A 16,735-nucleotide genomic window follows, 5' to 3' on the forward strand; every position below is an offset into this window, starting at 1 on the left:
CTGTGACCCTGGAGTCAAACCATTTCTCCCAAGTTCAACAACATGGTCGAAAATCTCCATAAAGTCAAGAATGCATGGCCAGGAGAGTGGTCAACTGTCAGAAATACTTGAGCTCTGAGCCAAGCACTGCGTTTTACTTGCTGTGCCACCTTGAGCAATCCGCTTGATATTTCTGAGCCTCTTTCCTCCTCCAAGGAAGAACCTGAGAGCGCAGCAGTCAAGGAGCAAGCAGATGCCTTTGTGCAGGTCTCCACTCCTGTGTGCTCTGCCCAGCCAGTCCCAGCCTCGGTGCACTGTGAGCTCCCATGGGCACCTGGACAGCCAGGAATGCAGCTCCTGCTCCCAACAACTTTTCATTACAAAGTTCAACAACTTAGAATTTAACAACTTAGATTCCAACATGTGACAAACTAGTAAATGCCAGATAGATAATCTCAATAGCTTCAAAATATTTGGAGGGGGTGGGGGGGTGGGAAGTTTCCAATTTAAAAGTTTCCCAAAAGCAAATACCCAGGCTCAGATGTCTCACTGAAGAATTTTACCAAACAAATAAGAATTGACAACTTTATGTTGAGTTTTCAGAGAAGGTCAGACTATTGAGGACAGCTGGGAAAGAGTAGTAGCAATATTGTGCTGAGATAAGGATTCTGTTCCTACATAATTTTGGAAATTTTGAATATGCATGTTTAGGCTAAAACATACTGTGTTTTTACAAATTTAAACACTTTCTTATATAGCTCACTTCTTATGGTAACAGGTGAACAAAGCCTTTGAGCAATCACTTTACTATGTGAGTGAGAAAGAGTTAAAAGACATGTTAAAAACTGACTTGCTGTTTAGAGTATACCTTGCAGTTGTTTTCCCAGAAAGATTTAGGAATGAGATCAATTGGCAGATGTGTTTTCACAACCCGGGGTGATGGATTCTTCTCCAGTTGTTCTAAACCTGAGGAAAATTAGTTTGGTTATATAGGTACCACAGTCTCCAAGGAACCTCCATTTCCTGAATTTCTCAACCAACCTTTTGAAATACTTTTGAGCAGTATATAATGTTGCTAAATTTTGAACAAATCACAAGCCTCATAAATGTGGATTCTAAGAGCCAGTATTTTCTAATGAATAAGGACTTGGGTTCTCTGTTAACCTCTTTGGGTTCAAATCCTAAGTTTATCACTTATTCATCATCAAGCATCTGAAAGTATCCTGGAATTTCAAGGATTCACTTTCTTCACCTGCAAAATGAGGAGTAATAATACCAACCTTAGCAATTTGGAGTTTCATCATACCTCACATTGACTTATGCTTTGCAACAGCTATTATATTGATAGTATAGATGATATATTTGTAGAGCATCAGCTGTTATATCTGCATTTTCATTATCTCCTTTATGAATCATATGTATACATATACATATATACTATGTATATACAAAATGAACCTGTTGCTTCATTCTGTCTCTTAACTTTACCAAAAGATTTCTCAGCCTTTTCTGTCTTGTAATTATTTTGCCATGCAGGGTCCTTTAAAGAATCCTCCTACACACATAAATATGAATGTTGGGAATATGTAATGACATCTCAAGTATGCACATTCAGGTTCCAGAATAAATCTGAGTGTCAGTTTATTCTCCTTCACTTGCTGTATCTCACATACTCCCTCTCTGGTGATGCTTCACAGACTTGTTCTCCACCCTACCCTCATCTCTCATCAGTTATCTGATTCCCTTGTCCCTTATTACTTTGATTCTACCACTTTTTCATTTAATATTTTTCTATGGTTCTGGAATCTCAACTCATTCTGCACTCATTTTGGTTACTTGTCCCAGAATGATCCTTTAGTTGCGATCTTTATCATTTCCTTTCTGACTTCAGACAACCACACAGAAAGAACACCTTTTCAGTTGATCCTTGTCTAACTGTAGAAGTAATGAGTTCTAGTAGAGGAGAGAATATGAATTCTTCTCTTTACACTGATAGACACATTCACCACCATAATAGTGTCTTCTTATCCCATGTTTCCAGCAGCATTCGAGAGCCAACCCTTGCTTTCGAACCCTTCTCACTTGCCTACAGGACACCCTAGTCTGCTGATTCCCTCTTAGCTCACTGAATATTCCTAAGAATTATAAGCCCTGTGTGATCTGTTCCTGTCTAGTCTTCAATTGTTTTAAATCTCACCTTTCCAATCTTTCATTGTTGTTGATTTTTGGTGGGTGATTTTTTTTTAGTCCTCAGAGACTACCACCCAGCTCTTTTCTACATCTAGGCCACCATATCTACTCCTTCATCTTCCTGAAATATGCCTTCTCTAGCTGTGTACAAAGCTTTAGGTCTCCATTCAGAGCTAAGATACCTAAATATATAGTCTAAAGTAAAATCTCATGTTCCCTTTCATAGAGCCCTACCTCTGGATATGTTAAACTAACAGTGTTCATATATCATTAGTTTATTTACTTATTTAACGTCACAATATTACTGTAAGCTCATTGGGGACAGGAAATCCAGGTTACTTATTATTTTATATCTAGTCCATAGATCAGTGCATAATTCTTTAGAAATACTCAATAAATATTTGTGCAATGAAAAAATGAATTGTATTAAAAATAAATTTTGTATTTTAAGAATTGGTACTTCTTTACTTAATTATAGCAATGATCTAAGTTAAGAAATTAATCTACCAAGTTTATTTATTTAAAAAATAAAGTTTTGTTACTTACAGGACCTGGAAATTATATAGCACACCTGGTGCCACACAGCAAGTTCAATGCTGGAGAGAGAGTGAGTGGGCCTGGAGTTCTGCTTTTATTTTATTCTGGGGTGGGAGGCTTAGGGTTTTAAGTGCTCACTCTTTAATGGTGAATTTAAAACATAAAAGCAGAAATTTAAACCACAGGAAGAAAAAAAAAAAAACAAGATTTATTAGCAATCACCTTTTTTAAAATAATTGCCTCTTTGATGTTTCATTGGCAATCAAAGCATATGTCAGGCACTTGGATTATGAAAAAGAAAAATACAAAACCAAACTCTTAGGTTTTACACTACAGTTGGCCACCAAGAAATTCAGTGATTAAGAAAAAAGAACTTAAGCTGCTTTAGGCAATGCCAGGCTAAATAGGAGAAATTATAAACAGCCTTATAGGGCTGCCAATAAAATATGGAAATGGAGTTGCTCAGTCGTGTCCAACTCTTTGCGACCCCATGGACCAGTCTCTTCCGTCCGTGGGATTTTCCAGGCAAGAACACTGGAGTGGGCTGCCATTTCCTTCTCCAGGTGATCTTCCCAACCAAGGGATAGAATCCAGGTCTCCTGCATTGCAAACAGGGGCTTAACCATCTCAGCCAAGAGTGTTTAAACAATAAAATATAAAATATAGGATACTCATATACTGCCAAATTTATTAATAATGAATTTTTTATTTTAAAAGTCATTGGTACTTATTTAGTTGAAGCTTCCTCAGTGGTTCAGCACTAAAAGAATCCACCTTCAATGCAGGAGATGCAAGAAATGTGGGTTTGGCCCCTGGGTCAGGGAGATCCCCTGGAGGAGGTCATGGTAACCCACTCCAGTATTCTTTCCTGGAGAATCCCCTGGACAGAGGAGCTAGTGGGCTACAGTCCATGGGGTCACAAAGAGTCGGACATGCCTGAAGACACTGAGCATACACACATGTTTATTTAATTACAATAATATTCTAAATTGAAAAATTAGTCGAATAAATTTTATACAACAGAACTCAGTAAAAGGTAAGAAACTTTTTTATCAGTGAGATTTCTAGTCATTTTCCATAACAGAATTCTTTTATCTTTGGTTATTATACCTGGATGTGCATGCGATGGACTAAACTACAGTTTCTCTGTATGCCTTGGTTACCGTTCTACTTGCATGCTTCTACTTCATGTTACCAAATACACTCCATTCTTCTTGAATGGAAATCACAGATACAATAACTAATATGATACTGATATGTTGCTATAAAATTATAATTCCTGGGTCATTTAAAATTACCTGAAGTCCTTAGTCCAGGAAGAGCCAGTTCCAACATTGGAACTTTAGCAGTTATAACATCTCGCTTACATTTTTCAACATCCCCATCATGTAGAACCATGTCCACAATTTCACTGATCCAAGTGGTACCTGTGGCAAAAGAACATTTTCTTAACCTTCACCCGAATGTGGGGGAAGGTCCCTGTTGGAAGCCTGCCATCTTAATATACTCTCTTAGAAAATTAATTCTGTAGAATTTCCCCTTCTATGCCCCAAATGTCTATTTTCATATAATCAAACTAGGGGGATAGACTGACTGTTAGGAATACTAATTTTATTTAGTATATTAACAATTTTGTACAGAAGCTAATTTTCAGGAAACAAAAGTTGAAGTTAGACCTGCATTTGTCAGGTCACAGAACTCACCTGATTTGGGGTAAGTGACTATCACGATGTCATCTGGTCTGCTTTGGAACTGTTCAATCTTTTCCCAGTTGTCTGCGAAAGCATAGGTGATGGGACAGCCATGGATTAGCTTCAGATTTTTTCTCAGGACATCTTTTGGGGAAGTCATCTTTGTTCCAGATTATACAAATACCTAATGCACAATCAAATCATGGAGAAAAGAGAGAATGAAACTAAGAAGCTGAGTAAAGTTTTTAAGACACGGCAATTTGACAGAGTAAAACTGGCCTTTAACACAGAGAGAACAAGAAGTCTAAATACAAAGGGCATTTTTATGGGTGTTCAGCAGTAGATTGCAAGAGCAGCAGCTGGCTTAGTGACAAGCAGATCAAAGGTCTTTAGTGGAATGGAAGCCTGGGAAAGAAATAGGAGTGAACATTTAAAAATCCCATTTTCCAGAAATATGCTAAAAAAATCTGGACCTATCATTCTTCATCATACTTCTGTTGAATCTCATTTTTAAAATTTATTATTTTTAATTGTAGGATAATTGCTTTACAATATTGTGTTGGTTTCTGCCACATATCAGTATGAATCAGCCATAGGTAAACTTAAGTCCTTTCCCTCTTGGACCTTTCTCCCAACTCCCGTCCCACCCCACCCTTCTAGTTGTCATAGAGCCCCAGTCTGAGTTCCTTGAGTCATACAGGAAAGTCTCATTGGCTATCTATTCCACATATGGTAATGTATATGTTTCTATGCTACTCTTTCCATTCTTCTCACTCTCTCCTTCCCTTCCCTCCCCCCAGTGTTCATAAATCTGTTCTCTATGTCTCCATCTCCATTGCAGCCCTGAAAAAAAGTTCATCAGTACCATCTTTCTAGATTCTATATATGCATTCATTAATATGCAGTATTTGTTTTTCTCTTTCTAACTTACATCATGCTGTATAATAGGCTCTAGGTCCATCCACATCTTTAGCACTGACTCAAATGTGTTCCTCTTTGTTGCTGAGTAATATTCCATTGTATATATGTACCACAGCTTTTTTTTTCTATTAATCCATCAATGGATAGTAGAGTACTTCCAGGTCCTAGTTACTGTAAATAACGCTGCAGTGAACACTGGGGTATACGTTTTTTTCAATTAAAGTTTTCTCAGGATACATGCCCAGTAGTTGGATTGTTGGATTGTATGTTAGTTTTAGTCCTAGTTTTTTAAGGAATCTCCATACTGTTCTTTCATAGTGGCTGTATTAATTTACATTCCCACCAATAGTTCAAGAAGGTTCTCTTTTCTCTACAAACTCACTAGCATTTACTGTTTGTAGATTTTTTTGATGATGTCCATTCTGACCAGTGTGAGGTGATGTTTCACTGTAGTTTTGATTTGCATTTATGAAGCAATGTCCAATGCTGTAAAGAGCAATATTGCATAGGAACCTGGAATGTCAGGTCCATGAATCAAGGCAAATTGGAAGTGGTCAAACAGGAGATGGCAAGAGTGAACAAAAACATTGTAAAAATCAGCAAACTAAAATGGACTGGAATGGGTGAATTTAACTCAGATGGCCATTATATCTACTATTGCGGGCAGGAATACCTTAGAAGAAATGGAGTAGCCATCATGGTCAACAAAAGAGTCTGAAATACAGTACTTGGATGCAATCTCAAAAATGACAGAATGATCTCTGTTCGTTTACAAGGCAAACCATTCAATATCACAGTAATCCAAGTCTATGCCCCAACCAGTAATGCTGAAGAAGCTGAAGTTGAACAGTTCTATGAAGACCTACAAGACCTTTTAGAGCTAACACCCAAAAAAGGTGTCCTTTTCATTATAGAGGATTGGAATGCAAAAGTAGGAAGTCAAGAAACACCTGGAGTAACAGGCAAATTTGGCCTTGGAGTACGGAATGAAGCAGGGCAAAGGCTATATAGAGTTTTGCCAAGAGAACACACTGGTCATAGCAAACACCCTCTTCCAACAACACAAGAGAAGACTCTACACTTGGACATCAGCAGATGGTCAATACCGAAAACATCTTTGCAGCCAAAGATGGAGAAGCTCTATACTGTCAGCAAAAACAAGACCAGGAGCTGACCGTGGCTCAGATCATGAACTCTTTATTGCCAAATTCAGACTTAAATTGAAGAAAGTAGGGGAAACCACTAGACCATTCAGTATGACCTAAATCAAATCCCTTATGATTATGCAGTGGAAGTGAGAAATAGATTTAAGGGACTAGATCTGATAGATAGAATGCCTGATGAACTATGGTCAGAGGTTCATGACATTGCACAGGAGACAGGGATCAAGACCATTCCCATAGAAAAGAAATGCAAAAAAGCAAAATGGCTGTCTGGGGAGGCCTTACAAATAGCTGTGAAAAGAAAAGAAGCGAAAAGCAAAGGAGAAAAGGAAAGATATAAGCATCTGAATGCAGAGGTCCAAAGAATAGCAAGAAGAGATAAGAAAGCCTTCCTCAGCAATCAATGCAACGAAATAGAGGAAAACAACAAAATGGGAAAGACTAGAGATCTCTTCAAGAAAATTAGATATACCAAGGGAATATTGCATGCAAAGATGGGCTCGATAAAGGACAGAAATGGTGTGGACCTAACAAAAGCAGAAGATATTAAGAAGAGGTGGCAGGAATACACAGAAGAACTATACAAAAATGATCTTCACGACCAAGATAATCATGATGGTGTGACCACTGACCTAGAGCCAGACATCCTGAAATGTGAAGTCAAGTGGGCCTTAGAAAACACCACTACGAACAAAGCTGGTGGAGGTGGTGGAATTCCAGTGGCGCTATTTCAAATCCTGAAAGATGATAATGTGTAAGTGCTGCACTCAATATGCCAGCAAATTTGGAAAACTCAGCAGTGGCCACAGGACTGGAAAAGGTCAGTTTTCATTCCAATCACAAAGAAAGGCAATGCCAAAGAATGCTCAAACTACCACACAATTGCACTCATCTCACACGCTAGTAAAGTAATGCTCAAAATTCTCCAAGCCAGGCTTCTGCAATACATGAACCGTGAACTTCCAGATGTTCAAGCTGGTTTTAGAAAAGGCAGAGGAACCAGAGATCAAATTGCCAACATCTACTAGATCATGGAAAAAGCAAGAGAGTTCCAGAAAAACATCTATTTCTGCTTTATTGACTATGCCAAAGCCTTTGACTGTGTGGATCACAATAAACTGTGGAAAATTCTGAAAGAGATGGGAATACCAGACCACCTGACCTATATCTTGAGAAACCTATATTCAGGTCAGGAAGCAACAGTTAGAACTGGACATGGAACAACAGACTGGTTTCAAATAGGAAAAGGAGTACATCAAGGCTGTATATTGTCAGCCTGCATATTTAACTTATAGGCAGAGTACATCATAAGAAATGCTGGGCTGGAAGAAGCACAAGCTGGAATAAAGATTGCCTGGAGAAATATCAATAACCTCAGATATGCTGATGACACTACCCTTATGGCAGAAAGTGAAGAGGAACTCAAAAGCCTCTTGATGAAAGTGAAAGAGGAGAGTGAAAAAGTTGGCTTAAAGCTCAACATTAAGAAAAATGAAGATCATGGCATCCGGTCCCATCACTACATGGGAAATAGATGGGAAAACAGTGGAAAAAGTGTCAGACTTTATTTTGGGGGGCTCCAAAATCACTGCAGATGGTGACTGCAGCCATGAAATTAAAAGACGCTTACTCCTTGGAAGATAAGTTATGACCAACCTAGATAGCATATTCAAAAGCAGAGACATTACTTTGCCAACAAAGGTCCATCTAGTCAAGGCTATGGTTTTTCCAGTGGTCATGTATGGATGTGAGAGTTGAACTGTGAAGAAAGCTGAGCGCCGAAGAATTGATGCTTTTGAACTGTGGTGTTGGAGAAGACTCTGGTGAGTCCCTTGGACTGCAAGGAGATCCAACCAGTCCATTCTGAAGGAGATCAGCCCTGGGATTTCTTTGGAAGGAATGATGCTAAAGCTGAAACTCCAGTACTTTGGCCACCTCATGCGAAGAGTTGACTCATTGGAAAAGACTCTGATGCTGGGAGGGATTGGGGGCAGGAGGAGAAGGGGACGACAGAGGATGAGATGGCTGGATGGCATCACTGACTCTATGGACGTGAGTCTGAATTACCTCCAGGAGTTGGTGTTGGACAGGGAGGCCTGGCCTGCTGCGATTCATGGGGTCACAAAGAGTCGGGCACGACTGAGTGACTGAACTGAACTGAACTGAATAAGTGATGTTGAGCTTATTTTCAGGTGTTATTAGCCATCTATATGTCTTCTTTGGAGAAATGTCTGTTCAGGTCTTTTGCTCACTTTTTTATTGGGTTTTTTTTTTTTTTTTTTTTTTTTTTGTCTGGTATTGATTTCATGAGCTGCTTGTATATTTTGAAAATTATTCCCTTTTCAGTTGTTTCATTGGTATTATTTTCTCCCATTTTCCCAAGGTATTATTTTTTCCTTGTTTATAGTTTCCTTTGCCATGAAATCTCTTCAGCTTAATTAAGTCTTGTTTATTTTTGTTTTTATTTCCATTACTCTGGGAGGTGGGTCATAGAGGATATTACTGTGATTTATGTTATAGAGTGTCTGTCTATGTTTTCTCTAAGAGTTTTATAGTTTCTGGTCTTATATTTATGACTTCAATCCATTTTGAGTTTATCTTTGTGTATGATCTTAGAAAGTGTTCTAATTTCATTCTTTCAAGAGTAGCTGTCCAATTTTTCCAGGATACTTATTAAAGAGACCATCTTTTCCCCATTACATATTTTTGCCTCCATTTCTTCCAGGTGTCCATTTTATTGGCATATAGTTGCTCGAAATAGTCTCTTATGATCCTTCTTATTTCTATGTTGTCTGTTGTATCTTAGTCTTTTACATTTCTAATTATGTTGATTTGATTCTTCTTTTTTCCTTGATGATTCTGGTTGATAGTCTGTAAACTTTGCTTATATTCTCAAAGTATCAGATCTTAGTTTTACTAATCTTTACTATTGTTTCCTTCATTTATTTCTGCTCCGATCTTTATCATTTCTTTCCTTCTGCTAATTTTGGGGTTTTCTGTTCTTCTTTTTCAAGTTATTTCAGGTGTAAAGTTAGGTTGTCTATTCAATGGTTTTCTTGTTTCTTGAGGCAGGATTGTATTGCTATAAACTCCCTCTTAGAACTGTCTTTGATGCATCCCATAGGTCTTGGGTCTTCATATTTTCATTGTCATTTGTTTCTGGGAATACTTTTATTTCCCCCTTTAATTTCTTCAGTAGCCTGTTCATTATTTATAAATGTATTGTTTAATCTCCATGTTTTTGTGTGTTTTTTTTTACAGTTTTTTCCCTATAATTGATATCTAATCTCATAGTGTTATGATCAGAAAAATGCTTGGTATAATCTCAATTATCTTAAATTACTGAAGCTTTATTTGTGACCCATGTTGGGGTCTGTCCTGGAGAATGTTCCATGTGAACTTGAGAAAAAAGTGTATTCTGCATTTGGATGTAATGTCCTAAAGATACCAATTAGCTCCATCTGGCCTAATGTGTCATTTTAGGCTTGTGTTTCCTTATTAATTTTATGGCTTGATAATCTGTCCATTGGTGTAAGTAGGGTGTTAAAGTCCCTTACTATTATTGTGTTGCTGTCAATTTCCTCTTTTATGTCTGTTAGTGTTTGCCCTATGTATTGAGGTTCTCCTATGTTGGGTGCATAAATAGTTACAATTGTTATGCCTTCTTCTTGGATTAATCCCTTGATCATAATGCAGTGTCCTTCATCTCTTACAATATTCTTTATTTTAAGGTTTATTTTGTCTGATATGAGAATTGCTACTCCAGCTTTCTTTTGATTTCTTTTTGAATGGAATACCTTTTTCCATCCTCTCACTTTCAGTCTGTATGTGTCTCTAGGTGTGAAGTGGATCTATTGTAAACAGTATCTATATGGGTCTTGCTTTTGTATGCATTCAGCCAGTCTTTTTCTTTTGGTTGAAGCATTTTATCCATTTACATTAAAAATAGGTATTGATATATATGTTCCTACTGGCATTGTCTTAATTGTTGTGAGTTTGATTTTGTAGGTGTTTTCCTACTCTTGTGTTTCCTATCTATAGAAGTCCCTTTAACGTTTGTTGTAAAGCTGGCTTGGTGTTGCTAAATTTTCTTAACTTTTACTGTATGTAAGTTTTTGATTTCTCCATCAATTTTGAATGAGATCCTTGCTGGGTAAAGTAGTCTTGGTTGTAGATTTTTTTCTTTTCAGTATTTTGAATACATCCTGCCTTTCCGTTCTGGCTTGCAGAGATTCTACTGAAGGATCAGCTGTTAATTGTATGGGGTTTCCCTTGTATGTTACTTGTTGCTTTTCCTTTGCTGCAGTTAATATTCTTTCTCTGAATTTAATCTTTTCAAAAGAGTCAGCTCTTCGCATCAGGTGGCCAAAGTATTGGAGTTTCAGCTTCAGCATCAGTCCTTCCAATGAATATTCAGGACTGATTTCCTTTAGGATAGACTGCTGGATCTCCTTGCAGTCCAAGGGACTCCAGAGAATCTTCTCCAAAACCACAGTTCAAAAGCATCAGTTCTTCAGTGCTCAGTTTTCTTTATGATCCAACTCTCACATCTATACATGACTACTAGAAAAATCATAGCCTTGACTAGACAGACCTTTGTTGGCAAAGTAATGTCTCTGCTTTTAAATATGCTAAGTTGGTCATAACTTTCCTTCCAAGGAGTAAGTGTCTTTTAATTTCATGGCTGCAGTCACCATCTGCAGTGATTTTGGAGCCCAAAAGAATGAAGTCTGTCACTGTTTCCACTTTTTCCCCATCTATTTCCCATGAAGTGATGGGACCAGATGCCATGATCTTAGTTTTCTGAATGTTGAGCTTTAAGCCAACTTTTTCACTCTCCTCTTTCATTTCATCAAGAGACTCTTTAGTTCTTCTTTACTTTCTGCCATAAGGGTGGTATCATCTGCATAGCTGAGGTTATTGGTATTTCTCCAGGCAATCTTGATTCCAGCTTGTGCTTTCTCCAGCCCAGCATTTCTGATGATGTACTCTGCATATAAGTTAAATAAGCAGGGTGACAAAATACAGCCTTGATGTACTCCTTTTCCTATTTGCAACCAGTCTGTTGTTCCATTTCCAGTTCTAACTGTTGCTTCCTGACCTGCATACAGGTTTCTCAAGAGGCAGGTCATGGGGTCTACTATTCCCATATCTTTCAGAAATTTTCCACAGTTTATTGTGATCCACACAGTCAAAGGCTTTGGCATAGTCAATAAAGCAGAAAACTTTTAGAGCACATTGAATATTGTTATAACGACTGTTTTAATACCTTTGTTTGCTAACTCTAACATCTGTGTTAGTTCTAGATTATTTTCAATTACCTAATTTTTCCTTTCACTATGGTTGCCTTCTTCTGCTAATTAGCATGCCTGATACTTTCTGTTGGATATCTGATGTTGTACCTGGGTTTTCCTCCCTGAGTTGTGGCCCAGGAATTCTCTCAAAGCAGTAAATGGGGGAAATAATAGGGCCCAAGTTGTATTCTATCCACATTCCTGTTGGTTGTTTCACACAAGGGGGAACATTTAATTTATGATACTCTATTTTGCTTAGAAGCTATGATGATTAATTTTATGTGTCCACTTGACTGGGCCACCAGATGCCCAGACATTTGGTCAAACATTATTCTGAGTGTTTCTGTAAGGATGTTTTGGGATGAGATTAATGTTTAAATCGGAGAAGGCAATGGCAACCCACTCCAGTACTCTTGCCTGGAAAATCCCATGGGCAGAGGAGCCTGGTAGGCTGCAGTCCATGGGGTCGCTAAGAGTTGGACATGACTGAGCGACTTCACTTTCACTTTTCACTTTCATGCATTGGAGGAGGAAATGGCAACCCACTCCAGTATTCTTGCCTGGAGAATCCCAGGGATGGGGGAGCCTGGTGGGCTGCCATCTATGGGGTCGCACAGAGTCGGACACAACTGAAGCGACTTAGCAGCAGTAGCAGCAGCAATGTTTAAATGGGTAATACTAAGTAAAGCAGATTGCCCTCCCTAGTGTGGAATGACCTCATTCTGTGAGTTTAAGGCCTGATTAGAACAATAAATCTGAGTAACAATGAATGCTTCCTACCTGATAGCCTTTGAGCTGTAGTACAGTTTTTTTCCTGCCTTCAGATTGGAACTAAAACATCAACTTTTCCTGAGTCTGAAGCCTGGCAGCTTTTGAATTAAAACTATACCATTAACTCTCATTGTTCTTAGACTTCAGACTCAATTGAAATTAAATATCAGCTATTCTTGGTCTCCAGCTTGCAAATCATCTTGCACATCTTGGGACTTGCCCACCTCTAAAATTATCTAAGCCAACTACATATGATAAATCTCTTTATGTATATATATATACACACAAATATTTATATACAATAAAGATTGTCTTGCATATTTTTGAGTGGTAACTATCCTTATCATAATAATCCTAAATAATACTAATCCTGAATTAGAATCTTATTGATCTGCTAACCTATTCAAAACATTTTGAGAGTATATTAGTCAGGATTCTCCAGAGAAATAGAATCAACTTATCCCAAGCTGGAGACCCAGGACAGTCAATGGTGTAGTTCCCTTCTGAAGGCCTGCAGGCTTGAGACCCAGTGAGAACTCATGTTTAAGTGTGAAGATAGGAAAACATGATATCCCAGCTCAAAAACAGTCAGGCAAGAGGAATTCCACCTGACTCCCAGAGCGTCTGCCTTTTTATGTGATTCAGACCTTCAACTGACTGGATAAGGCTTGTCCACAATAGGGAGGGTAGTTTGTTTTGTTCATATAATAATTCAAATGTTAATCTCATCCAGGAAATACACTAACAGGCACACTGATAATAATTTTTGACCAAATATATGGGTTTCCTGTGTGTCAATCATTTTGACACACAAAATTGACCATCACATAGAGATCATCATTATTTACTTTTTCCACTTCATCTTCACTGAACTTTGCATATGAAACTGTAGCCTGGCTCTTGCTAATGTGTTTCTCATTTTACAACCCTTCTCTCTGCCCTCAAGGAACATAAGCCTCTCAGAAATAGAAGGAAAGGCAGAATGTAGAAATTTTAAGATCCATTATAATCTACTATTCCATTTATTTCTGAGAACTTGTCAATCAATAATAATGATAGATAATGTATACAACCAGATGAATAGAGTTTGAATTAACAACATAAATTATGTATCTCAGATAAACTTATATTGCCCTAGCAAATAATTATAACTAGACATCAAAGACTGCTGATCGCTGATTGGCAAATTGATACAAATATTTTTATCAGGCAAATATTTTGAAAGCAATTTGGTGATTTGAAAATTGTTGAAACTTGTTAAGCTAACAATTTGTGTAATGGGAACCACAAACAAAATCACTAACATAAAAGCTAGCTGCTATTTAAACTCACATGCTTTTCTATAGAAAAAGAAAAGCTTTAGATTAGGAAAAATATACTGTGTAACAGCCTTGTGTTTTAGAGATAACTTCTCCACACGCTGCTAGACCCCATTCTCCAGGCTTTGAAAAAAGTCTAGAAGAGAGGCTTCCCTGATGGTCCAGTGGTTAAGAATATACAGGGGACACAGGTTCGATCCCTGGTCTGGAAATGTCCCACATGCAGTGGAGCAGCTAAGTCCGTGTGCCACAACTACTGAGCCCAAGTGCAGCAGCTACGGAAGCTCCAACTTTCTAGAGCCCGTGCTCCACAAGAGAAGCCACTGCAATGCGAAGCCCGCACACCGCAATGAAAAGCAGCTCCCGCTCTCTGCCACTAGAGAAAGCCTGCACACAGCAACCAACAACCAGTGCAGCCAAAATAATACATAATGTTTAAAAAAAGTCTAGAAGAGAGAAATTTGGACATATTTTTCATTTTACATTATAAAATATGCATTATATATCATATTTTATGTCTGACAATTAGTGGATATGCCCACAATAGTGTATTTTTTTAGTTTTCCCAATAAAAGTTATTATTATATAATGCATTTGTCTAAAAACATATGGCATCTTATGCTAGAAATATAGGAAAAATAATATGAATTTTACATCTTCATTACTGCTCACAGAGAAAAGGATTTGGGGACCTGAGGAGCCTAGAAAAGAGTATCTAAATGAAAGAGCAGTCTCAGCACAGAGTAGACACAAATAGGTTTAGAGCCAGCAAGACACTAAAACAAGGATGCGGGTGAGAGCTATGTGGTCTGGGCATTTTAGAAAATTAAATATCCCATATTAAATTGCTGTCTTCATGATGCTTCTTAATTATCCTATCTGTTTGCATCTGTAGTCCCTTGTTAGGTCCAGAAAAATTCTGGAACATGTCAGCAGCTTCAAGAATGAAACAAATAATGTGGTTGGTCAAAAACTCAACAGAGCAAGAAGTGAAAGGAGGAGGAGCTGAGTAGGTAAACACTGTACCGAGAATAAAGTAGGTGTTAAATGAATTGAATAAATAAATGAATGAATGATGTGACATGTACTTCCCATTCAGAATCTTCTAAGATCTTAGGGATAGTGTTACTTTGGAGTTTGGATATGAGGAATGAGTGAGAACAGAAATAAACATAGTATATTCAGATATACTAGATTTTCTATATACTATCAGATATATTAGATTTGAGCTTCACATAGTAAATGAAATAGTTTTCTTTGAAATATTTTATTCCATTAATTCCTTAGCAAATTAAAATTTCCAGATTATGTAAAGGTAAATATCAATTCCAGGCCTCATTTGAACACTGGCATATTCTGAATCAGTTGAGAAAAATAAATGAGGCCCTCTTTTTTTTATTTTTTGGCTCTGGAATTTAGCATTTAGTAGAAATATAACTCCATTTACCAACTCTTATTAAACACACAAATTGTCATGGGAAAGCAAGTAGGTATTGAGGACACAGATCTATTTTCCATACGGTCTGCAACAAATCACACAGACAAATTTGTTTCTCACATAATATGTGCTTAACATTATGTTATACACTTATAACATCATTCCTGGTTCCATTTCATGTCTTAAACTTTTTAGTTTCTTTACTTACTCATTTTAATTTAACTTGTACTATTGCAAAGAGGTACAACCAGTCCATCCTAAAGGAGATCAGTCCTGGGTGTTCATTGGAAGGACTGATGTTGAAGCTCAAACTCCAATACTTCGGCCACCTGATGCGAAGAGCTGACTCATTTGAAAAGACCGTGATGCTAGAAAAGATTGAGGGCAGGAGGAGAAGGGGACGACAGAGGATGAGATGGTTGGATGGCATCACCGACTCGATGGACATGGGTTTGGGTGAACTCCGGGAGTTGGTGATGGACAGAGAGGCCTGGCGTGCTGCGGTTCATGGGGTCACAAAGAGTCGGACATGACTGAGCAACTGAACTGAACTGAACTGATTGTCTTATATTTATATAATTGAGTCATAATTGCTATTTAAATATGGTACATATGCAAGCCCCATGCACTATTGTCATCACTTGATAGCTTGTATTACAAATGCAGAATCTGAGGCTCCAATCCAGAATCAGAACTTATATTTTAATAAAATCCCCAAGTAGCTTACATTTAGAAGAAAATTGGGGAAGCATGGTTTTAAACTACTGTTAAGGTACTCTCTAACAATATAGAGTACACATAAATGATTTATCAAAATGAATTGTTTTCCAGAAAATAAATTATATTGAATGTGCTTCATATATATCATCTCCCTGATGATAAATCTTACTTTCATTTTACAGACTGAGATTAGGAAACAGAGTTGCAGGAAGTCTGCTCAGACACATAGCAAGTGAGGTGTGTCTCAGAAATAGAGTTCAGTTTTCCCAGCTTTGCTCACTTGGTCATACTGCATGGGTAGGCCTGACTAGAATCAAAGGTGTTCCTGATTTATCTCATTTGGTTAAGGGTGTTCACAGTTTGTAGGGGATTTTTTTTGTTTATTTGACAAAGCAAACTTCTCTCTGACAAAAACTTTAACTCCTCATGCTGCAAAAATGTTGTCAGAGAAGAAGGGCTATGAGTAACAAAAGGATAATGACTACATACTAGTCACATCTGGGAAGTGGGTGTAACCAATTCAAGGACCTTGGAGTAACAATCTGGGATTAGCATTGCCTCATCGTGACCAGTGGATGATGATTTTAGAACTATATGAGAAAATAGATTCAGGGGAGAGAGCCCAAAGATATAGCATTGTGCTTAGTCTCTTAGTCGTGTCCGATTCTTTGCAATCCCACAGATCGTAGCCCGCCAGACTCCTCTGTCCATG

The 16,735-nt window shown here is 37.8% G+C and overlaps 1 protein-coding gene across 3 annotated transcripts in view; it reads right to left on the reverse strand.

Annotated features, from left to right (window-relative positions):
• The window catches only part of SULT1B1 (sulfotransferase family 1B member 1), a 35,953-nt gene that overhangs the window by 17,980 nt on the left and 1,238 nt on the right, over positions 1-16,735 (reverse strand). For 2 of the 3 annotated variants that reach the window (XM_055587478.1, XM_055587477.1), the window contains 3 exons: positions 4,410-4,581; positions 4,005-4,133; positions 848-945 (listed from right to left, as the gene is read on the reverse strand). In XM_055587478.1, coding sequence (XP_055443453.1) covers positions 848-945; positions 4,005-4,133; positions 4,410-4,557 — 375 coding nt within the window. In that variant the 5' untranslated portion in view covers positions 4,558-4,581. Of the gene's footprint in view, positions 1-847; positions 946-4,004; positions 4,134-4,409; positions 4,582-15,511; positions 15,638-16,735 lie in introns of those variants that run through there. The other variant, XM_055587479.1, reaches the window with a different exon arrangement.

The sequence above is a fragment of the Bubalus kerabau genome, chromosome 7 (genome assembly GCF_029407905.1).
Source record: "Bubalus kerabau isolate K-KA32 ecotype Philippines breed swamp buffalo chromosome 7, PCC_UOA_SB_1v2, whole genome shotgun sequence".
Classification (NCBI taxonomy): Eukaryota; Metazoa; Chordata; class Mammalia; order Artiodactyla; family Bovidae; genus Bubalus; species Bubalus kerabau.